Below are 25,886 nucleotides of genomic sequence, written 5' to 3'. Positions count from 1 at the left end.
ACAGTCCGCCCGGTTGACAGCAGGGGGCCCCGTCCCTCCCCATAGTGAGAGAGGCCGCAGTGAGCACTAAATCCACGGCCCCTGGAGGCAATGAGGTTCAGATGGTGGGTGCTGTAAAGCCCGTTGTGGTGCACGGCCATGGGGGAAATGCGCGTGGCGAGGGCCAGCCAGCACCGGGGAGAGATCCCACAAGGGGATCCTCCCACACCGAGCAGCCGTCCCTGACCTACCGAATTGAATCCCCCAGGCAGACTGCGCAGACCCACCCGTTGAGAAACTCCAATGGATTTTCAGATTGCCAGATATATGAAGAAAACAAAAACACAGAACGAGTAGTCCAATCTTCGTATTTAACAGCCACATCTGATTCCAATCAAAAGATTTTGATACAGTCCAAAATATACCTATAAGGTTGAAGCAACGCCTCTTTAAAACAGGTGGAACAATATTTGTTCAGTTTTTGTTCAACAGAATTAACTGGTAACTATTTTGATAATAGATAAATCGTTTCAGTCATTTTCCAAGCAAAAAGAGCAAAACATTCTCTGGTTACAGCTTCTCAAATATGAGAATCGGTTGCTGTCTTTGTCATATATGATAGTAAACTGAAAGTCAATTTATTGATAAATTGTCTCGTTTGCGAATTATTCGATAGTGAAAGTAATCTGCGGTTGCAGCTCTATACTCCAGCACAATATGTTCTCGTGCTGCCTGTTGACATCGGTTGTTTCCCCACACCTGCACTCCCCGCGCACTGGCGCCACCAACCGACATCAACACAACTGTCAACACTAAATCTCACCGCAGCAGAGAGGCCTTAGCTTCTCTTGGCATTGTTGGACAACTGTAGCACAAACACAACCACTGTAGTATTTGACTGCTCAATCCCAGCGAGTGGAGCTGCTGCCCAGCGGCTCAGACTTTATCATCCCGGTGCTGCTTTGCAGCCCGAGCAGAAGCAGCAGAAGCTGCCTGAGCCTCCGCCTCGCTTTGTTGCATTTGCTAGTGGGTTCTGGCTCATAAAGTTAGAATACGACTCTGACAAAATGTTATACAATGTAGAGTAATCCATACAATCCTCTGTACGCTCTGTGTAGACTGGGGAGATAACTTTCTAAGCTATAATCGCAGACTTTGTTGTGTCATCGCCTAGTTTTCCTGCCACCTTTTGACATTCATTTAAGTTTACACATAAAAAGTTCAGTGATCATACCTGATACAAAATAATAACATACATATAAAGTTTAATTTAAATATTCGTATTTAAAAAAGCAATTTTGCTAAGGGCAAATCTTGGTGAGAAACCATAAACAAGTGTGCCTTAATCCCAATTCTGTATGTATTTCACAGCGTATTGCCTGCACATATATCATAATACAGCTCTGGCTTCTTTCACGTTTCACAATGCACGCTCGGTCCATTCCATCTCTCTTTTTCTTCCACTTCCATTACCCCAGATTTTTGGCGCGTGAATCCATGTAGTGTGGTAATGCTACAGCTTATTATAACGGAGAAACAGACAGTGTAAATCATTCAAGGCTGGCTGTTTTCTTTACATAGCCATTCTCCACAACACGCTGCCTTTCATCAATCATATTCTGCATTTTGTATCAGTAACGCTGACGAGTGGTGGGACGCATGGCCGCCACGTGTTTTGACAATGTACCCGCACGCATACAACTTGCATTTTGTGTGTATGTATACGTTAAAACAGCACACATATAGACAAGTATAGTATTTTAGCCATTTGCTGTAAACTTGCTTCTGGCAGCTGATTGAGGATAGAGCGAGAGAGAGCGAGAGAGAGAGCATTCAATCATCAGTCCCGTCCCTCACTCTATCCCAGAGGGGAGAGGCAACAGTTGGAAATGTGAATTATGAAATGATAAGAGGTTGTAAAATGGAGATAAATCCCGGTGATTACACAGCTCAGTATCTCACAATTCGATTCCTCCGTCAATGATTCTTTATTGTAGTTGTGTGAAGGACAGCGAGCCTAATAATTCCCCATGTATGAAGCGCGGCAGGGGAAAGCATTGTGATGATAGAGTTCTTTTGAATGTGATTGAGGAGGCAATTACATTTTGCATCTCACTTTCAGGATTTTTTTTCTTTCTTTTTTTTTTTTTTTTTAAAGGCTCCTCTTTCTTTCTTTCTTTCTTTCTTTTCCTCATTCTCCGATGGCAGAGAATTCGACCACATCAAACCGTGTTTGTCTTCTTCTTCCATCCCCTGGGGTGACAGCGCTGCAGAAAGCCCAAGAGATAATAAGGGGAAAGACATAAAAGCACATAAACAACACACACCAAGGAGAAAGGAGAGGGATTGTGTGTGCGTGTGTGTGCTTGTGGATGAGTTCGCCTAAGTCCGGACTCATACGTGTCTATGCAGATGACTTTGAGCGTGTGTATATGTGTGCACATGCATACTTACACAGAGAGTTTAGAGCATTTACCCACTGCAGTTCTGTGCCTCGTGGGTAGCTGGCAGCGCCTGCGTTTCCTTTGCAGCTGCACATACTCACACTGTACAGGTTTGTGCACGCACACACCACCTCGTCCAACTTCCACTGGGAGAAAAAAAAAAAACTCTTGACCGCCGCCTCCATGCAGTTGGACACACAGTAACAGGTTTTTACTGTAGGTCCTCCACCAGCTGCCTCTAAACAGAGGGTTTTATCACAGCATGGTGTGAAGCAACCAATTACCCAGTTATAACAGACGTGCGCCATGGCAGCTGCTCTGCTCTTTTTGCTCTTTTAGAGATAACATTGTTGCCTAGTGCAGTTTAAATGAGGTAGGAGAGCGTGCCTGTAAGTAATGTATGTAAATGCTTTTCATAATTCTTTCAAAATCACTATACACTGAGCTGGAGCACAGGCTTCACATTTGATCTTGTTTACTCCACCTTGATTTTTCCTGCTCGGTCAAGTCCATTGAAACTGGTGACCTTCCGTCATTTCTGGCTCTGTGTGAAATACCGTATCCTCCTCTTTTTTCTTCTTTTTTCTGGTTGGGTAATGTCACGTGGGGGGCCTGAAGGACAGGACACAGTGCTGTTCTGCAGACAGGTGTCCTGACCTTCTGTGTGCACTCCCACGCCTCGGGGGACCTCTGCGAAATAGAGGCCAAGGCTTTGACCTAGTCTCTCATCTACAGTTTGTCTCTAAACGGAGGCGCACTGCAGATGCAATGAATCACAACGCTGGAGAGTAATGCATTAGTGCAATGCTTTTATTTCAAAAACAAACACCATAGATTTTTAAGGCTCATACGGGGGTATTTTATCTGTTTATTTTATTGTACTATATGAAACTATTTACATGTATTATTGCTTTGTATTGCCAAGGTGTGTGAACGGATTGTAGCGTAACATAAAAAAAAATAAACCTTCCGAGACTTTCTCGGTTGCGTATAGACCGTTTCAACAGAATTGCATTGCTAGGCAACAGCTTGGGTCCATGTCTGCTTCCTGTCATCAGATGTCATTCTCATACACTGCAAAAAGGAAATAAACTGGGACACATTTAGAATGTTTACGCTTACAACTGTGAAATGGTCTATAACAGCCTGTGGAAAGATATTTATGTAAAGGATGTTTTGACGGGAAAATCCAAAAAATGTGACGTTTATGCGCGCTACAGAGTGCCTTGCCTCTATTCAGCTCCACTACAACACAAACAGCGCAAATTTGTTTAACGTCACTATTTTCTGTAATGCATTAATGCAATTCGATCTTTTAGAGGTTGTACCAGGTTCAGTTTTAAAGTTAGAGAGAAGATACTGGCATCATATGAATCTAGAAAACCTAAGGAATCCATTAGTACCATGTCATACTAGCCTGTTGCGAAATAAAGCTCCAAACTTACACTCAATTTTGTTCCTTGACCTCTGACCTCCAGATATGTGAATGTAAATGGGTTCTATGGGTACCCACGAGTCTCCCCTTTACAGACATGCACTTTATGATAATCACATGCAGTTTGGGGCAAGTCATAGTCAAGTCAGCACACTGACACACTGACGGCAAACTGCAGCCCAACAGGCAACAACAGCTATGTTATTATTAGAGCGTATACAAGCAACAGGATGCTGACTATTGTCCACTTAATGGCCACCAATGTCATTCATAACATAACATCTAATAATGATAGAAAATTCCATATAGTACCTGAAGTATCAAAGAAAACCAGTGTTGGTCATAATGTCTTTCAGAGGGTTTCCCATCCCTTCACTCACAGATCAATGGAACACCCATATGCTACAATTAGATTTCAAATGGCCTCCCTCCAATACCCACTGGCCATGGCAAGATTGCATTATTCAAATATGGAGATGAAAGTCCCCTCTGATCCACTAAAATAACATCTTGTGCAGTAATCTGTTTGTAGATTTGATTCCTTTGATGATATTTTCCCTGTGGTTGGCTTTTCACCAAGGCATCATAGCTGTGGAAGGCATGTATGTTGGATGCTCCATTTCTGCTGTTTACTGACATGATGGCAGTAAGTTGTCGGCGTCCGTCTCTGAGAGGATGCCAAGAATGACCACGGCAGCAGATGAAAAGTCTGAAGTAATTACAAGAAAGAAAAGAAAGGGGCACAGGAAGCAAAACTTTGAAGAGGATTTTCACATTTTCCAAAAAGCAAATTGGACTGCTTTAACCATAACCTTTAACCTTATTGCTTTAATGTATTTGACTGAATAAATGTTGTATCTAAGGCTTTGTTGAACCGTTACCAAGCAAACCAAGTGAAAAAAAAAGAAGTAAAAGTCCATTACTTTGGCACACTCTCTTCTTTAAAGGTTGGCTCACTAATGAACCAAGTTATTTTCCAGACAATGAATTATATTCTTTCTTGTTGCACTCTTGCACTTATAATTACATGCGCATTTTAAAAGGTTTTTGCCGAAGTACTAATGTGAGATCTTCTCGCTAATGTAGAGTACACACTGTTTCAAAACAGCGAAAGCAACACGTGTTGATTTATTTTATTCTAATGAACAAAAGCTCCAGCTTTTTTTTTTATTTTATTTTTGCATTCTGCTTCCAGTGTAACAAAAATGTAATATGGGGTAAAAAAAAAAAAAAGAAAAAACCTTGAAAAGACTATTGTTTATTAACAATTTTGGGGCAGGTTAAAGCCCAAGGAGGTGTTAGTCAAAGTAATTGAGAGTAGGCATGCTAAAATATGCTAGAAAAGCTAAAATATGCCATTGCTTACCCTCTTTCATCTAATTAGTCTCCTTGCAAAATCGCTGAAACTCAATTATATCGGTGCTCCTTACATCCACACTTGAGTGGAAAAGCCCCTTTTGCTCTGAAGTGAAGTTATTCAAATGCAACTCTTGACCTTGGGAGTCCAGTCTGGCAATCACAGCTGCTAACCATCCATACAGTCCGCTGAAATCTTCGGCTGAGTATCAGAAATGATGCCACACTTTGACAGCTTTGCACACAATGAATGCATGAATTGATATGCAGCGGACTTCCTCTGGGCGTCTGGGCCCAGCAGGTTTTCAGGGAAAACGTGCTACATTCCGGCGATCTCGGGTTCTCTCTCTTCTCTGTACTTGTGCAGATAATCACCCACTTGTGTGATTGTATGTGAGAAGGCTTTGTGTGTCTGCGCACTTTTATACTTCACGATTGTCCCCTCCGTCAGCCCGCCCGCGTGTGTGTGTGGGTGCATCGAGTCGGCGCGCGTGTGGCTGCCTGTGTGTGTTTCATGCTGAACATTGTCTGCTTGAAACACTAAGCAAATCTCCTCAATGTGATAATTGGCTCCCCGGGGTGCTTGTATCTTTGCCGCTCATCATCGTCATCCCCCTCCAGAAAAAAAGAGTGTGTGTTAGATGAGATAGGCGAAGTTTGCTCGTTTGCCGGGGAAAACTGATCCCGAGTCTGCCTGAACTCTTTTGGCATGAAGAAACTTTGAGGCGACGAGACAGCGGGGGCCAGATCCGGTGCAACCTGGCTTCGGGCTGCTATCAGGCATCGGGGCTCTTGTTTTCAGCCAGACGCGATGCCATGGAGGAAATGAGCTATTTGAAGCAGGTGATGCAAACATCCAACTGCTGCAATGTCATTGACAGCAACTGAGACATTTTATTGTTTGACTTCAGGAAAAAAAAATCTCAAGGAGAGGCGTCTGTGTTAAACCAGCCATGTAGAGTTATTAGTTACAAGAAGTGAAACAGTTGTTTGAGGCTCGCGATGCTTCACTTGTTTCGGTATTTTTCACGTCACATAGACGACCTTAGCTGGTGGTTTTTGCATTGCTGGCACCCGAGGTGTGTGAAATGCAGACCTGTTTGTGCGCCCGGAGGCAAATAAAGACACTCATCTGGTCGATAGACTCTCTCCCTCTCTCTTACTCCCTCTCATCCATATGTTCCTGCAGTCTCCGGGGTATTGTGGACCACAGAGCAGATTGTTGGCCGCTTCATAGGGGGAAACAGCGAGACAGCTGGGCACCCATCACAAGGCCAAACAGATGTTCAGGTGACTCGGAGAGGAAGTGAATGGAAAAGAGAGGGAACGACAGGGAGGAGGGGGGCAGAGGAATGAGGTGATGTGGAAGAAAGGGATGGTGGAGGCAGGAGGAAAAGAAAAAAATTATACATTGATGCAGGAGCTCAGAGACTTCATTAGCAATCCCCAGTCAGCCTCTGAGGTGGGCCAAATGCTTTCCACTATCCTTAGGCCACGGGAGTCTGTTTCGTATCCCATATTGATTCACCCACCAGTCTATCTGCTGTAGGTCTAATGCCTTTGATCTCTTGATTATCTTTGCCTAAATGTGGACGAGATGGCTAAGCGGCTCAAGGATTCAGTGCTTTAATTCTGACGCACCTTAGGGAACGTTCGGAAGTTGGAATTGAATCCGACCCTGCAACCAAATAATGAAACTTTTCTCTTTTTTCTCTCTTCCTCGTGATGCTAGAAAAGGGAAACTTTCACTGTGGCTCAGGGGCCGAGCTTGATCCAATGAGAGCCTCTAATCTGACACAAATCTACATATAGTGGCTGATGTAATAACAGAAATGTTCATTCTGGTGACTTTCTCTACCCTCACTGGTACCCAGGTCCCCTTTTTTTCTACACTGCATTTGTCAAATTAAACCAGACGAAGGTTCTTCGATTTTTATCCCCCCACCCCTTCTCTTTTTCTTGTGCCAGCCTTTGTTCTTTGGTTGCAGGTCTCATATATAATACATGAGGATTGGGAGACTTATCCGGTTCTGGCCGTACTGGCTGTTATTCCCTGGAAACGGGCTATATTTAAGAGCCGGATAGGTCATAGATGGCGCCAGGGGAGCTGCTGACTTCTACCCAAAAGGTGGTGGCGGCTGAATACCATTAAACCCCTAAAATAGAACTCGACACAATTACATTTTAGCAGTGGCAAAGTAGCTGTAAAGGAATTACAGCCCTTAATGGAGGTGTGTATCTAGATTTGTCACGAAAGTGTCTTGTTGGTGAGGACACTCTGCTCCCTAGCGTCTAGTTACAGTATGTTTGCACATTATCTGCCTCTATTTCTCCAAAAACAAATCTAATTCCTGCCCTTTTTTGCTTCTTGTGTTTCCACAGCTGGCACCACCTATATCTTTGGTAAAGGAGGGGGCCTGATCACGTACACGTGGCCCAATAACGAGAGGCCGAGCACACGGACGGACCGGCTGGCAGTGGGGTTCAGCACTACCATCAAGGACGGCATCCTTGTCCGCATCGACAGCGCCCCGCGTCTGGGCGACTACATCATGCTCCACATCGTAAGTACTAATGTTTAACATCTCAATACCACAGTCCAGGGCCGGCTCTAGCCCTTTTGGTGCCCTCGGCGAAATTAGGATTTGGAGACCCCAGCCCCGCCGCCATAGGGTTAGGGTTAGGGTTCAACCCCCAGAACCTAGCCACGTAAACCACAACACACGTCAGAGTTTACAGTGGTTTTAAGACAAAAATATACATTTTAATTTTCATAAATAACTGTATTTCTTAAAATATAAATAAACAATTGGTGCCTGGTATTGTTGGCTTAAAAGTGTTTAGTCAGTTTCACTACAATTTACACTTTTATTAACAAATAAGTGCGGCCAGGCAGATGACAAAGTGTGAGAAAGATTCATTTTTTGTTCATTTGTTACTTCAATGCAGAAAATAAGGAAGGGCGTCCACCGACATATATATTTTTTTATTTTTATTTATGTATTTACTTTCACCCCAGAAGGTGGTGCCCTAGGCAACCGCCTATATGGCCTACGCCTTAAGCCGGACCTGCCACAGTCCCTCTACTGGAGTCATCAAGCTAATTATGAACTGTTTCCATTTTAGCTCCTATAAATTACAATAAATTAATCTACGCAAGCTTGTTTTCTGTTGTGCATAAGTACTCGTATGTTTCCAGCATTAAGACCACAAACAAACCTATGAATCATTCCCCAAGGTTTATGTATTGCTATCTTCAGGCCAAATTCAGCCCATCATACTCAAACTGAATTATACAAACGGTGCAGATCAATAAAAGAAAAAAAACAGATAACTGACTCCCTTGCTCTAAGTCTCTGCTCACCATCCCCATCCAGAATAACCCTACTTCTACACCACATTCAAACTGACTCCCAGCATGAATAATGAATGCGGCTCTCCATACATATGCAGCGTGTTCCCACACGTTGGAGAAACATGATAGAAAAACGGGGAGGGAGTGGGGGGCTGCGAGTTAGAATTCTCGGCCAGTCGACCGCGCATCCGTGCGGCATCTTAATAATCTCACTTTGCGACCTTGTGTTTGACTCGTTTACATAAGCATTAAGTATTTAAGAAATCATCAACAGTAGCTGGAGGAATGCAGGGCGTCAGATAAATCAGTGCGATGGGGTGGGATGTAGAGGTGGCGGTGGTTGGGAGGGGGTGGAGGGGAGAGTTTGCTGCTGACTCCATGCGAAAAAAAGATGTGATGATGAGGAGGAGCTACAGTTGCTAAAGCAGATTGAGAGTCTTTTTCTTCTTAAAGATCTCCCCTCATCTCCTGAGTGCTGGCCATGTGGTGCAGAAAAGCTGCCATCTGCTCGGCAAAGATGAGGGCCAACAACAAGCAGTTTGGAGCTGCCTTTACAGTATAGAGAGATAAAGTGAATGTGTGTGTGTGTGTGTGTGTGTGCATAGGTGGGAGAGGAAGTGGGATGGCGTGGATGGAGAGAAAATGATTAAGATGTGGGAAACGCCTCTCCGCGTCCCTAACCGACTGAGTAATTGCAGGAAACCCTAAAGGAAGGAGAAGGAATGCATTTTTAATTTGAGCTTTTTTAGATATAACGGCACAGCTAGCCAAGCAGGGTATCTCTTATAATTTGGCTGCAAGTCGCTGGGCGGCGAATGTCTTCATTCCTCCAGTCTCATGACGCTAATGAATTTATTAATAGAAAAGAAAAAGCAACTGGAGATTTCGCCAATTCGTGCGGAGAAGCAGCACATTGTGAACATGTGGGCTTTTTTAGCACTACTCATATTTCAAATGATTTATTTGCAGCCATGGGTGTACAAACAAAGTGGGTTTCATTTAATATTAACGGTGATTGTAGCTCTAAACTATAAAATACTTTGCAAAAAGTCATAATACTCCAAGGCTCCATTTTTCCCACAATTATACTGCTATGGAACAGAAACCAAATGAAGAGAAGCTTCTTGCCACAGGTGAACGGTAAATAATTAATTAGACCTTGAGTGAATATTCAGCTGTGAGACTGGTGGATTTTGTTACATCTTGAGAAAAATAATCCACTGCTTGACCTCACTTCTAATATTTGTTGTTGTTATCTGGATAGCACATTATCATTTGCCCCTCATAAAACCTGCAGTAGGCAGAATGTTTTCTGGCATCATTGGGCAAAAATTCCATAATAACCTTTCAGCATATTGTAATTCAAGTGTTCTGAGAGAAAAACTAGACTTCTACACCTCCTCATGGCTCTGTTTTCAGGCTTCGGCTGTTCATTCAGCGGAGGAAAACAATCAATCAGAGCCGAGCTGGAGCCTCGCCGTCTCTAAGCAGCTGTCAATCACTCACGAACTTTGATCAAACGGTCAAACTACGCAGCGTTGATCAAATATGAATATTCTGTTACTGTAATGCCTATTTCTCGCCTCAAATGTTTTCAGAAGCATCTTGTAGTGTACTGTTTAGCTGTAAAATGAGAAAGTTTGCTCCGGCTGGTGGGTGGTGCTTGGTATTTCCTCAACTGTTCTCAACATAGCTGCCAGGTCAGAAACTTTCTCATCAGCGCTGCCTAGTTTGCGCGTTTGATCAGAGTTTGCGAGTGATTGACAGCTGCTCAGAGACGGCAGGCTCCAGCTCGGCTCTGATTGGTTGTTTTCCTCCGGTCTGTGAAATCTTGCAGATGTCATTAGGAGCACCGGAGGACAGGACGATGGAAGACACAGAGGCACATGATTTTTTTTTCAGATTACCTGTCTCATGCACTACTGTCTGGATATGGTGAACTTTTAATAAAAATATTTTTTTTAATCATATCTGCTCCAATTTTGACTACTGGTCTACACTAAAAGATTTTTCAATACTTAACAGATGTTGAAAATGTGAGAGACCCCATATATAACAACATGTTGTGTTAAATTTAACAGATTTGTTCCTATAGTGTGTGGTGAGCAACAGTTTGGCCAAAGCAGCACACACTAACAGATTCATTCATGAACAACAAGAATCCCGACTAAAAAAACGGAAATCTCGCAAAATCTCTCGCAATCAAACGTGACTTTAGTGTAAAAAAACATGGGCAGGAAGAATTAGCATTTTTAGTTTTTGCACTACTTTGTACTGAAAATTCACAAAGAAAAAAATAAATAATGGATGAAGTCATGGAGACACGTTAAATAAACACTTCAACCACAACTTCAAACAAATCAACAAGTTGGTCCTCCATTTCTGAGGTCCATCTTACTAATACTTTTACTTTTACCTTTTGCATTAGCTCATGAATTTGCTGCAACTGCCATGACTGCGGTGCTTGTCTTTCCTTCTTCAGTCAGCTTGTTTTTTTAATTGGCTATCAATCTTTCCTACGTGAGTGCGTCATCGGCTGTCCTCGGGGTTCACCACACACAACAGGATATCCGATCGTAAATATTGAACATGTGTTTAAGATTTACGATTTGAAATTGGTGTGGCAAGGATGGACTTCCAAGCTGATCGGGGAATGTAAAAAACTTAACATGGCTCACACTACAGGAATATCTGATGAGATAGACTAAGTCCCTCCAGTTCTGTAGTCGTGAATCTCTCGGAAAATCACTACAATTCGGGAACTGTATTCGTAGCTGAAACAACTTTGCTGTCTTTATAAGTTTTATGTGTAGTAGAAAATGCTGTAAAATGAGCAGGTATTTCAGACTTCACTGAAATGTCATTAGATAATAACTCCTAATGACAGACGCTGTCTTCGCTGTCAGCGTTTTGCATTTCATAATGGATCTGGAAGGAAAGGTTAAGCGCGTTACCCCTGTCGATTCTGGATAGATGTCTAACCAAAGGTCTTAGCAGGCCCACGGCCATCACCTTAGCCTTTGTAATTATTAGGTCACTACTTGAGAATCAGCGCACTGAAGTCTAAATACAGTAGGAACACTATAACACTTTTATAGCTGAGTATATGGCATAGTAGAGTCAACAAAAACGGAGATGACTCGTGCAGTTTTCTACTCAGTTTTTAAGTTGCATACAGATAATGAAACTCCACCAGATCATGAATAGCTTCGACTGACCTTGACTCGAAGAATTCTGACACACAAAAAAAGCAGTACATGGCATTTTTTTTAAACCCGCAGAGCCCAGAGCACAGAGAAAAACAGACATTTTGAGGCACGACCTAATCACTGACTCCCTCCTCAGTCTCCCTCTCTTTTGTTTTGCTTTCTTCATTATCTCCTCTCCCTCCTCTCCGTGATTAGCTTACGGCTTGTTTGGCAATCATGAATTAAAATGCTGATTGTAGTGTTTACATTTTAACTGCTAAGAACAACTGCACGCTTGGTTTAAAATCTGAGGGGGCAATTTGGGGTAATTTGCGGAGGTGAGCGCGACAATTTTGCCACCGCCGGTATTTCATTTACGAGTTCAATTCGATTTGCGAGTTCTAATGTTGAGCATATAAAACAGACGAGGACGTGTCGTGTTTCATGTTGCACGTAGTCGGAAATAATCTGAATGTAATGCTATAAGATAACATAAAGCTGCGCGGGAATAAATATCAAAGATGTTTGTATCACAGGTGACTTCATAGTGTAAGATGAGTCAAAAGGGGCTGTCACAATACTGCAGTGATTAGTGGTAATGTGGGTATGCACATTTTAAAGTGTGTGTGTGTGTGTGTGTGTGTGTGTGAGAGAGCTTAAATCCATGACAGAAAGACTCTAAGCCGTGGGCTAGATGTGGCGGTTGTGACTCACACAGTCTCACCAGGGACTGCACATGACTGCAGGTGAAGATTACCCAAGACAAACACACACACACACATAGAAAAATGCTTCAGAATCCCATCTCTACTACATCATTTAGGTGGAAAAACTCCTCTTTTTTTTGCCACAGACAGACAAGACAAGACTGTTTTAAAGACATTGACATAAACTAATTACAGTGATGGATCTGGGGGTGATAGTACATTTTATTAAAGGAGGCTTTTTCAGTCATAAAACTGTCTGGATCTTAAAGGGAAATCAGCACCTTCTATTTCTTTGAAGACACAACCTTGTGACTGGGGCGTCATCAATTTTAATCAGCGGTGGCTGGGAAAAATCTGAAGGTAAATAAAAGCTAGATATTATAGATGCAGCAGACACTGCATATACATTAGCCAGTGTGCATCCTGTACTTGAAAGCTGAAGTCTACTATCCACAGTGAAGATCTTTGCAAGTCCGTATTTTTCGTCCAAAATTGATAATACAACCTCACGTTGTGTCAATCACGTTATCGCACCGACTCCGAAACTTTTGTCCATCATTAAAGTAAGAGGTTTGATTTTCTGCACTTTACGATAAAGAAATAAAAGACTACAGAGATGCTGAATTTAAAGACTGTGAAGACAGAGATTGTGGCAGGTGATTGCAGAACAGCTTCGGGGATGGTCCCAAAACAAAGCATGTACGGAAGATTAGACAGTAGTGATTGTGATCTAGGCAGCTAAACGATAGCTTCTTGCTAATATCATTCATTCATTAGCCCCGTTTGGGACTAGCGCCAAAGAACGTACTGTACATCGCCACACAAGTGAAAGTCAATTGTTCATTCTATTGCAACATCAGCGCCCAGCAGCAGAGCTACGCTTCCGCAATTTTGGACTGAAACCGACTACCGGACGGCAGTAAAACGTCCGCATAAAAAGTGCCGTACAAAAGTAAAACATTATTATTACATTATTTATATTTTATTGTTATATTCTACTGAAATGGCCTGTGTTGAACAATACAATATTATAAATATAATAAGCGTTTTCAGTCCAAAATGGTGGCAGCGGCTGTCAATAAAACACCAGTTTTGTCTCTTTGCTTCTATACTCTTTACTAGCGCTATCCATTGCACCCACGTAGTTAATTCAGCTTTGTCTCGGAAGAGAATAATAAAACGCATCGGACTCAGTGTGCAAGGTTTCTGTGCGTGACGATTATATATCGGATAAAATAAAAACAAACGTTCCGGACCAGATTGGAAATTTCAAAGAACAATGGCTGTAGCATTGTTGTCAGAGAAGCCAGTATTTCTATTCAGCATGTTTAATCTCTGATGATATATCATGGTCATTTTATGATTTATTACAGTAAATGTATTACATATTGCTCCTCTAAGAGGTACAATTCAGAATAGCCTTTGAATTTAGAGGCAGGCAAGTCAGAGAGAGGAGGATGACATGCAAACAAAGTCCCTCAGCCACCAGAAAGACCCCATCTTTTCCTCTCTTACATTGTTTGAACACTACAGTAGAGTGGTGCAAAGCCTGCTTCATCACGGCTCCAATGAGCCCAGATGAACTCACTTCATCGTAGGTGACAAGTCGGAGTCAGGCGTAGCTGAAATTGCGAACGCTCCATCCAGTTTCATGTCTGGCAGCTCTTTTGGTTTCCAATTAGGGGAGAAAATCACTGCAAAGACACCTGACAAGATAATGACATTGCAAAACATTATCTGTAACAGGCAACTTAAATGTATGCGGCACTCCTTACAGAGTCATTACAACTCCCATTTCCAGTTTATGGATAACATGACATTTGAGCTCTTGAAAACTGAGCTGCTTTTCTTTGAACTAAAAACCTTTTTTTCTCTTTTTGTAATGGCTAGTTTATTACTTGTTTGTGCGCTTTCAACAGATATTATTTAATAGGAATCTGAAGTTTTGTTAGAAAAGGTATTAAAAAGCTTTAAATTTCCCTGAGAAATCACATTTTTATGGTTTGTGTTTAAGATTGGAATAAAAAGCCCCTTTTCTGGTGATAATAGTTATAGTCTTCATAAAACTTTCCCGAATGGCTGGACAGATGTTCCAGATGTCTTAACAAGTGTACTCGTCCGATCTCACCCGGCATGCATTCGCACTTTTCGTCTCCATCCCCGGAGGTACGTGAAATCGTTCAAACACACTCTTACGACCAATCAGGCTCATATTTTGTAATGGAGCGACGGCACACGGCCTTCCATTACCACTTGAGTTTTCCCCTCATGCTAATTTGCAGGCAGAAAAGGTGCGGCTGCTGGATAATTGAAAACCCGAGTGCAGACACTCAGACACAAGATGTGGAATGAGATGAATGGCCGTGGATGGTAAATGCAGTACATTGTGCAGACCATGCTGTATCCATTTTCCCCATCGCCCTCACACACGTTACATGCATACATACACTAATGCATGTATATTTTAATGTATTAATGCAGGAGTGCGGATGCATAATTCATCTAGCGCTGTCTTTCCCCATCCATCCATCAGCTTTTTTCTGTCTGAATGTGTTTATGTCTAACATTGTCTGTCTCCCTCCCTTCCCCTCCCTTCCTCTTCCTCTCCCTCTCCCTCTCCCTCTGACAGACCTAATATAAGATGTTTGATGTGTACCTGTGTGCATCAGCGCGTATATGGCCAGCAATGTATTGCCTCTATCGAGTTACCCTACCTCGGCAGGCAGGGAAAGATAGATATTATCGCGGTTATGGCTCATGGCCTCTGATAACATTACAGCTTCTTATTTGAGTTTGTATTTCCTTACCTCCCACATTTGATTCCCCCCACGGAAATAAAGAGCTGGGGAAATATACCTCGCAGCTGTTTTCACAACCAGTTGCATGCCGTACACGCAGTCAGCATTATTATAACTTTGCTGATAAATACGTTTCTCTGAAGCTCAGTCATTTTTATCTCGACTGCTTTATTATTCAGATTTTCCAGATGATACAACACCTCGCCTTACGGCTGATATTTAAACTAATATCTACATCGTTATTATCAGTACGAGAATGGGATTGGCACCAGCACAGGTTGCTTCTTATGAGGTCAATATATAATAACCAGATTATTAGCACTACACTCTCCCATGGGGTGACACTGTTGACATAATGACTTTTCACAGCAGGCTGAGCTTAACTGGCGTACTAGCTGCCAGATGGTGGGTGGACATGTGTGTGAGGTAAACCTTCACGTGCTACTGTAGGTACTTACATGAGAAGCTGTGGAACACTGTATGATCATAAAGGATCATTCATGTTGGTTTTTATTTGGGATTTTAAGGTTACGTTCGACCTGCAAGTGCTTTAAGAATCAGACAAATTGGATTTTACAGACAATACTTAATTAGCTTGACAATTTAGCTGCCTTTCATAGACAATTTAATGCAATCCTTTTTTTTGTATTATCATTTTTGCTAATCTGAAGGAGGTTGTGGCATATTACTAGATATACGTCATCCAGAGAAGGTTTGCATGACCACGCCCCCTTTTAGGGGGGAAAACAATCCCGTGTCCCTCATAGATGGCAACAGAGTAAACAGAAGAAGTTGAAACATGTCTCCAAACTTCTACTTTAAACAAACCGGTATTAGTAATAACGAATGCTGAAGAGTTTCTGTGTAGTTGGTTGCTTCAACAATAACTCTAAAAACGCTGATCTCTCATTTGCTCCCCTGCCGTGTCCTAAAAAAAGCTATAATAGAGGAGCTTTATGACTCCAAGCTATAGACCAGACCAGCATCGCGTCATTGCCGAGGCTGCGCTCCCTTTTGGGGGAAATAAACTCGCTGAGTCATACATTAACATTATAGCAGCATCAGAGTGTTGTCTCCAACTAAATCTCATCCTATAGATCAAACAGTTGGATATTAATAGGCTGGTTATTTACAGACGACACTTAGCCTAATGCGATTCAATCAAATATGTAGAGATGTCTGGATAAGCAATATCTGGCCACTGTGTTAGACGGGGGAAGACTGAAGGGACATGGCGGTGATCAACCTTCATTTATTAAGGTATCGCAAACGCTCAGGTTCAGGCAAGATCGCAAAATAATTATTAGACATATGCATGAAGCAAACATTTGTATAACGAGATGAAGGCATACAAACTTGTCAAAATTACAATCAAAACATCCGTCAAATTGCATTGAAGTCTATGGGATCTTTGGTTTTCTATCCCACAAAAGGGGGCGCGGCCTTGACTTTTTGCGAAATACCGTATATCAAGTCTGATGTATGGCCCGATTAACCTGTTAGGGGGCCTAGGGGCAAAAAGTTTGCTGTTTGACATCCCACTCCCCCTGAACTCTGTACATTTTGTTTATACCTTGTTGCCTCCAAGTTTCCATTATGTACTGTTCACACAGCAGACTATTATTCATGTCCAGAGAACCAAACAGCACCAATGGAATTTAAAATCTGTAGCTCACTCCGATAGGCCTTTTTTCTCAGAAGACATTTTGACATGTCACCGTGGGAAAAGCACAGGTGTTAAATAATAAAATGAGCCAAGGCTAAATTCCATGTAGCTGCTTCAGTTTCAGGGTCCTGGTATTGTGCATGCTGGCTCACTGTCGCACTGTCACAGCTCAGTGCTGGGACTCTTGAACAGACCAAAGCCATCGATAATGTTATCAGTAACACCTGTGCTTTTCCTGCTATGACAAGTCACAATGTCTGCTGGGAAAAAAGGCCTATTGGAATCCTTTTTATGCAAGCTAAAATGAATGGAACTGATTACGGAGAATTTCATAATGAAATGTCACATCTGGCAGATACACTGTTGCACTCCATTAGGCGAGTATTGGCACTAGAGGTGGGAATCACCAGAGGCCCCACGATATGATATTATCACGATACTTAAGTCACAATACGATCTTATTGCAATTTTAAACATTTTGCGATATGCTGAATATTGCGATTTATTACCTTTTTTCAACTGCAAATTATGCAGTTTGTCAACATCTGTTTTATCTAATAACATACAGTTTTCACTCTGTTCATCTCAAAGTTTTCATTCACATATCTTGAGGTCGGAGGTCAAGGAACCCCTTTGAAACTGGCCATGCCAGTTTTCCCCTCAAAAATTTAGCGTAACTTTGGAGCGTTATTTAGCATTCATCCCAACTAGCTAACATGACATGATTCCTTAGGTTTTATAGTTTCATAAGATACCAGTATCTTCACTCTAGCTTTAAGACTGAGCCTGCTACAACCTCTGAAATACAGAATAGCGGTATATTTAATTTAATTTATTTATTTGAAGGTATTTATTTAGTGTTTTTATTTAATTTAAGTTGTATACACTTGGGAGGATGAGGGGCCCGAAAGGCATGGGTAGGTGTTGTTCTATTGGGTTATTGTGCTTTTTCTTTATCATTCTTTAAATCCCCTGGTGTTGTGTACTCTACCACTATTGATTGTGGTGCCCTTTCTGCATTACCCACGCATCAATAAAAATGTTGAAACTAAAACTAGATTCTGATGCAGTGCCCCTGAACAAGACGGGGCCACAGGATTATCAAATAATGCACGACCCGCCTCGGTTGATATTATACTTTAGTGGTGCAAATTTGTAAGGCAAATTTGCAATGAATTAATAACTACAACCAATTGACATGCAGTGAACCTGGGACTTAAAGGGCTTTCGTGGAGTCTGGGGCCTCAGGGCATTTGTCTGCTTTGCCTCGGCTGTAATTCAGACATGAGTGTAGTGCCCGTAGACTGTATATAAGACTGTAGTCACCGTGACATCACCCATTGGTTTGTGGACTGCCGTTTTGACACGAGAGGGTGGAGCTAAGTACAATCTAACGCTGAATAAGTCATTTCCAGGCAGCCAAAAAGGCTATAATTAACTTTCATGACCTGAAAACACACTGAAAGTTGTAAGAGGAAAACGCAGACAATTTCCAAACCGGACAACGCCATGGTAGCGACCTGTCAATCACAAGGTAGCCACGCGATTGAGACCATAAACTCATGTTTACAATGTTTACTGAGGTAATAAATCAAGTGAGAAGTAGGCTTATTTTCTCATAGACTTCTATACAATCAGACTTCTTTTTGCAACCAGAGGAGTCGCCCCCTGCTGGCTATTAGAAATAATGCAAGTTTGAGGCACTTCCGCATTGGCTTCACTTTTCAGACCCGGAAGTTGCCCACTGGTAGTGCCTACTAGTGGATAGAACATCCATTTAAGTTTCTGAAAAGAGAGCTTGACTGAAAATGTCTTTGGTGTTATTTTGCAAAAGTGGACTTCTCCAGTACCTTGATGGTTATGTTGGAAGAATACGGATGGATTACAAAATATCACTCATTTTGACAATATAATAAGATTTTGTTTTATTTAACCATGGTCATAAAGTCGCCCCCAGAGAGGGGAGTTTTTAGTGAAACCTAACAGAAATGAGTGATATGGTTCTTTCAAGTCGAAGAGTTCTGAATATTACAGGAAACAAGTGTCTGTGCTCCTCTGTTAAATTATTGTCATGACGTTCGTGACTTGACACGGAATAATCAAGGACAGAGGCTGAGAGTTTGGTGCCTTCGAGTGTGATCATTAATGATTAACAACTACCAACGGGCACCTTCGCTTTAACCGAAAACACGGAAAAATATGCACAGACACACTTAAATGCACATTACACCGAAAGCCTCTTTGCGCCTTGTATTGTCTCAAACAGAGCATGCATGGATACACAAAAACATATGTAACACATGCGCTCGCACTCTTTAGTTCGCCCCTCTCTGGCTCCCACACACCCACCCACGATCACACTTATTCTCTCGCTCTCTCCACTATGGTCATGTACATGTATAAACACACACACATAACACACACAGACACACAAACCCGTCCGCAGGCTCCCTTCAACAAATTCTCACACCACGGTACATTGGCACTGACACTCCAAACCTGATACTAAGGCTCTTCAGGGACATCTGCCTGTCAGTCATCCATGTCAACCACAGGCACTTTGGGGGGAACAGTTTATGTAGCGGACCCTCTGACACACATACGCACACACATTTCTGCAGAGCAGGAGCAAAGTAATAACCGCTCAAGCTGGACAAACACGGCAACATTATTACAATGTACCCATGTGGTCCTTGGCCTTAGCCCCGGCCTCGGTCGATGTATATTTCATGGATTAAGATGAAAAATTCAATGAGGAACAACAAACAGTGTGGCTCCCTCTCCCTACTTTGCTCTCTGACAGCCACCCCTCTGGGGGATGATCGTGTTTTCACAGCTCCATGGTAGGACATGAATCCCATTCTCACAGTGATGAAGAGACAGGAGGAGAAGATGAAAGAGACAGAGAGCGGAGCATCGTGTACATCCAAAAGTAGAACAAATACAAGAGGCTGAATGAAAAAGAGGAGGGGGGGGAGAAGGAATAAGAAGAGGTGGGAGGAAAGGAGTTGGGGGAGGGAGAGATGGAGAGATGGGTATTTTAGAATTCAGAGCAGGATCAGAGACAAACTTGGCTCAGATAGGTCTCAGCACATTGGCTGTGAATTCCAAATTATGTGTTGCCACTCTGTCTCACTCTGATGCCCCCCCCCCTCCCCTCCCCCTCCACCCGCTACCAACTTTCCCCCTCTTATCTCTCTCTCTCTCTCTCTCTCTCTCTCTGCTACACTGCCTCAGCACTATTGTTTTCATACTAACGGCTAGATTGGGCGCTGGTAGCTGATCGGTCAGTCGAAATTCAGCTGCAGTGCGAAAAACATCTGTGCTAAAGCTCCTGGTATCCTCGCTGAGGTGTGGACAGGATGTGTGCGTTTCACTGGCGGCCATTTTAAATCCCGAACTCACTGAACCATTTATCAGAAATTTGAGGATAGTAGTCCTCATCGGCGTTTGGCAAGTTACTGAAAAAATTTAATCAATCAATCATTTCTTATTACAGATTAAACTAGCAATTACATTGCTTAGTTGCATTGCTTTTTTGTTACTGTTACTTTCAAAGCTGCCACACACACCTGTCACAAAGTCTCTATTCAATAGAAAATGACACATTTTGGAGATATTTACTGACCATAAATAACTCTCTATAAATAAATAAGTATGAATGCACACAGTCCTCACAATAAAGCTGCTATAGGTTCACACACCCTCCTACCACGGATGTGTAAAGAGAACTGGATACAGCGTTGTAGACGGGCTCCCGTTCATTCCTATGAGAGTTGCTCAGTGGCGCATGAAACCAAAATGGCTCGACTGCCGACTGATAAAGTTCCTGGATCATCTGGCGATATTCCGCATCCATTGGGCCCACAGAGCAGGCGTAGTAGCAGTAGCGTTTTCTTTAACCCCGCCTCCCAGCCCTCGCTCCAGTCTTGGTCTGGGGCTCATTCACATGAACGGAGGAAGGGAAATAACTCTGGATTCAGCTATTTGTGCATTTTACAACTTTTAGGACCTAATGATTTAAATGAGGGCTATTCAGTTGTTCGTACTGGGAACTGGATTTACCTAAAAACAATGATCTGCTGATTTACAGACGACTCTTTCCTAATGTAAGTCTATGGGAAAAAGTCTTCTTGGGCCCAATGGCATCACGTGATGGACGCGGAAGTTGTAGTACCACCGTTTGGCCACTACGAAAATTTGCTTCACAGCCCGGCGCTCTTCCTGGGGGCTTACCTCCTACTCTGAGCAAAACCTCATAAATAGAGAGCAGAAGTGTACCTAGTGTACCTAAAAAAGTTTGGATAAATGTCAGGAGAGCATTAGTGGATATTGTGGAATGGACACGAGCTGGAGCAGAATCATTGTTTGAAGGAATTCTGACATTTTCTGAAAATATTCGTATTCACTTTCTTGCTGACAGTTGGCTTAGTTTAGCATAAAGACTGGAAACAGGGAGAAGTGGCTAGCCTGGCTCTATCCAATGGTAACAAAATCCACGTATACCAGAACCCCTATAGCTTTTTATATAACACGTTATATCTTGTTGGTTTAATCCGTACAGGAAAAAAACGACAAGTTGTGGGTTTTAAATAAAAGGTTAACATATATTGGGCAAGTTCTATCAAGTTCATTGACTAAGTGGAGAGGCAGTCTACTGACCAACACATAATCTGTCTTTAAGTAGCTGCGTTTTCTTAGAAGGCGACAGATGCTCTCTGAGATCAAAGCACCTCACATCAGTCAGCAGCGGCAGTCATTTTATAATTTCCTCCATTTACCCAGCTTTAGACGCTACGCTACGTGTGCTCGAGTGATGAGCGGGCCAGCTTGTGACGAGCACCTAATGAAAGATCAGAGGGATTTGGAATCGATCGAGTTGTGTCTCACGCACGAGGCTAGGTGCCATCTCGGCTTTTAAGACACTCCTAAATCCTCCCGCAAGGCTCGGTGTTACTCCGTTACAGCCACTCCATGCTCCCCCCGCCATCTCCAACCTGAGCCGCCACAGGACAAAGACACAGATAGGAAGACAGAGATGGAGAGGGAGAGAGAGAGAGAGGGGGAAACCAAATAAAAGAAAGAGATTCACGTTTTAGCAAATTTACTCCCTTTTCGGATTATCGACAAGAAGGGGGGGGTGGGGCGATGAATTGCGGGCCTGCTCAAGTGATAAACGTCAACATTAGAAAATAAATCTAGCGGAAAGAGGGCAAAAAAAAAAAAATCTTCTGCCTTCAATAACGGTGTGGCAGATTGGCTCGCTCACAAACACGCGCGCCCATACACATATGTACACACTGCAAATGTATTCACGGAGGATTAAGCGCCAGCAAGAAGTTTTTTTTTTCTCTCTCTCTCGCTGATAAAAAAAAGAGGGGGATCAAATTTGAGTGCGAAGCTCCTTCACAGATTTAGGGAAAATGTGAAAGTGAGTACCTGTGCATTTTACCGAGTGCGAGTTTGTATTTATTTAATCCCCCCATTATTGACTCTCACCATGACAAAGCTCTATTGACAAGGAGACAAAGAAGACTATATCACTTTTTTTTATGAAACTGGGATCATCAGAAAACCGATCTATAGGGATAAAGGATATTTCCTACTGGATGGCTCTTATATAGAATTATTATAAGCGCTGAAGCACTGAAGGTTATAGAGTGTATCTTTGAGTTTTATTGATCCTCAAATGTTCTGGGCAGGCAGCGGGGCAGATGGCCAAGGACATGACAGCCAAGTCTTCCATCTCCACATCTCTTGTTCTGCTCCTCCATTGCCCTCAGCCATTTCCTCTGTCTCTCTAGTGTGGAAAAAAAACACAACATAATTTCTATTTTTAGTGTGAGCTCCAGTTCTACAAAGCACTCCTTCTGTGGCCCCGTGCGGCACATAGACACACACAGGCACAGCACATTTCCTGTCAGGTCAAAGCCGGCTCCGGAGAGGCCACGACCCCCAATAGAATCCAGCCTGATTGGGCGCCCAAGTCGACCAATAAGGTTATGACCTTTTTTTATCCCGATGGCATACTTTGTGTAACTCTGGGACGTGTGTGCGTGTGTGTGTTGAGTTTTTTTTCTGTCTAGTTCATAGTTTTTAGAAGGTTATGGTTATGGATCCGGGGTTAAAGCAAAGGAAGAATCCACTCCTACTCCTACTACTGTATTTCTCATGTTTAATCAATATGTGATCCTCGCTGCATTAGGGGTGTAAGAAAATATCAAAAAATATTGAGCTTCGCAATATTATGTTTTTTATGATACTGTATCGATTCTCAAAAACACTTCAATTGATTTTTAATTAATAGTTTAAATGCAAAGATGAACACGGTCAATACTTTATTTAATTAGCAAAGATATACGTCATCTCAGTGTATGTGCCCTCTCAAAGTGGTGCTATGATGTTGGATGTTACATGGACTATGATAAATGCAACTGCAGATCCCACTGTTCTGATGGCATAAAAAAGTTATTTTTTTAACCCAGATATTATGCATATGGTCGTGTGTCCTTTATACTATGACAGTTTTTCCTAAAATTAGATTTAAAAAAAAGATTTTTATAGGTGCCATACTTTCCTTCCAATTATAAATTAACTGATATGTAACTGTGATTAGTATTTTCATACTAATTAATGGGATGAAATGGACACCTTCGGTCAAGTCTTACGAGTTGGTAGTTTGAACTTGTTTTACCAAGGTCAGGGCACAGCAGGTCAGCTGAATATGCAAACATGTAAAATGTGTCCATCTGGACAGTTTTAAATTGCAGGCAAGCATAGAATTCATCAAATGTGGAGGATAATGTTTTGCATAAATATATTTACATGGCTTTCAATGAATTTCTGTCAGTTTCGAGGTTTCTTGAGTTCTTTCAAAGAAATTCCACTGGAAATTCAGTTACAATGCAGTCCAAAACACCAATCACTTCTATACATATCACTGTTTTATCACTATTTTATATGTATGCAGTGAAAGAAAGTAAGTACTACACTAAAGCACAAATTTGAGGTACTTGTATTTTCCAATTTCTGCTAATTTATTATTCTACTCTGCTGCATTTCAAAGGGAAATAGTGTACTTTTTAATATATTTATTTAAAGGTCCAGTGTGTAGGATCTGTCGGTATCTAGCGGTGAGGTAAGGAGATGGCAACCAACTCAAGCCTCTCCTGTGTACCAAGTGTGTTGGAGACCTACGGTGGCATTTGGTGCAGAGCCAGTGCGTAGAGTGTGTGTGTACGTGGAAAGTGGGTAGTGAAGCAAGAGAGAGAGAGCGGCAGCAGTGGGAGCGGGTAACGTTTGCAACTCTGGCCCACGCAGAAAAAGTTAACTGGCTACTGTTGAAACAGGGAGGACCTACTCCCTATGTAGATATAAACAGCTCATTCTAAGGTAACAAAAACACAACTATTCTTATTTTTAGGTGATTATACACTAAAAAAACATACTTATTAATATTCTGATCCATTTCTGCCAATAGATCCCCCTTAATATTACACACTGGTCTTTTAAAGCTTCAGTTACTTTGCAGATTCAGATTATTTATACAAAATATAATATACATATAAATTATGTCAAATTTATAAGAAATTCTGCTGTTAAAAACTGGAGTTGTGGAGTTGGAGTCGGCGTCTACCAGGCCGGAGGGTCTAAATAAAAAGATATTTTTGGGAATCATGGGAAACGTAGGATCCAAGGGATTTGGAGCTTGACGCATACTAGGAACTAAAAGTCACAATATCTCAGCCTGTGCTTCATCGATTTTGACCGTTCCTTTTTTAATATAACTTTAATCTTCACAGAGGTACAATATAACAAAAAAATACAACCTCATAGAACAAAGATAAAATGCTTTGCTTTTAAGGTTGTATAATGTTCCATGTGGTATATGCAGATAAGGAGTAAGGTTAGGGTCAGGGCTCATCAAGTAAATGTAGTCAGAGGAAGCTGTGTGTGAGTAAAAGCAGTCCTTGCCTGATAACCAGCCCTCCGTCCTGCCCTCTGGAAGATCTAAGCCCATGGCCATGGCAGTATGAGTCAGCACAAAGGTGACAGGTGTTAAGACGATGGACACGGGTGAAAGCACACCTCTCTTGACCCGTCGGAACCTGCCCTCCCCCCCACAAGACCCCTTTGATTAAGTTGGTTTGAAGAATGAAGGCACATGGTTAATTCATTCTTCCCACATTATCTTTCATGTATTCACATCTTGCTATAACATACCAGACTGACCAAAGAAGAGATAGAAACAAAGACGTCCTTCTTTCATGATTTAACCAGCTCATTCACTCAAAAATGCAGCACTCATCATATTTTCTCTCTTCCTGATAAGACTCGCATTGGTTTTTGATGAATGACCATTTTTGACGTACACATGATTCAATTCCACACAAAAAATGAGATGTGGCTGTTTCACAGCGGACCCGGTGTTGAGTTGCCCTAACCTGCGCACGTGTTGGCCGTTTTCCAGCAGGCTTCTGCCTGGACAGCAATTAATGTCATTTGGAGCGAAGAGGGACCTCGTGACTCATTACATATGCCTTTTGCTCGGAAAAGCCTCTAAGGGACCTTCTCCTCTTGTGTGCCAATGCTGCCACTCGGGGGATGGCACAAGTTGGATAACACTCTAATTATAAAATGCACCATAGAAAAACGTCTTCTGCAGTGCTGGCAGGGATGAGATTAAACCTTTCGTTTATTTGAGCTTCTTGTGCACACATATAGTTACTGTATGGATACTGTGGGGTTTTGCCATTTGTGCAATTATTGTCTAACTGCCTGAAGTGTACGTTTTTAATTTCCTGAATGGCTATTTATTAGCAGAGCTATTGCAGAGGAGTGCTATTGGCAGTAAGCTAAAAAAAAATTACCAGCAACTGAGGAAAAAAATATATTTTTTTGACAGTGACAGCCATGTATTTTTAACATTATACAAAGCATCATCTGACATGATTTCAC

At 42.1% G+C, this 25,886-nt stretch overlaps 1 protein-coding gene across 3 annotated transcripts in view; it reads left to right on the top strand.

Annotated features, from left to right (window-relative positions):
- The window catches only part of nrxn3b (neurexin 3b), a 458,514-nt gene that overhangs the window by 363,679 nt on the left and 68,949 nt on the right, over positions 1-25,886 (top strand). For all 3 annotated transcript variants that reach the window (XM_074615644.1, XM_074615645.1, XM_074615646.1), the window contains one exon: positions 7,597-7,778. In XM_074615644.1, coding sequence (XP_074471745.1) covers positions 7,597-7,778 — 182 coding nt within the window. The remainder of the gene's footprint in view (positions 1-7,596; positions 7,779-25,886) is intronic.

This window comes from Sebastes fasciatus, chromosome 18 (genome assembly GCF_043250625.1).
Source record: "Sebastes fasciatus isolate fSebFas1 chromosome 18, fSebFas1.pri, whole genome shotgun sequence".
In the NCBI taxonomy this organism is placed as follows: domain Eukaryota; kingdom Metazoa; phylum Chordata; class Actinopteri; order Perciformes; family Sebastidae; genus Sebastes; species Sebastes fasciatus.
This window is presented reverse-complemented; position numbering and strand designations above follow the sequence as displayed.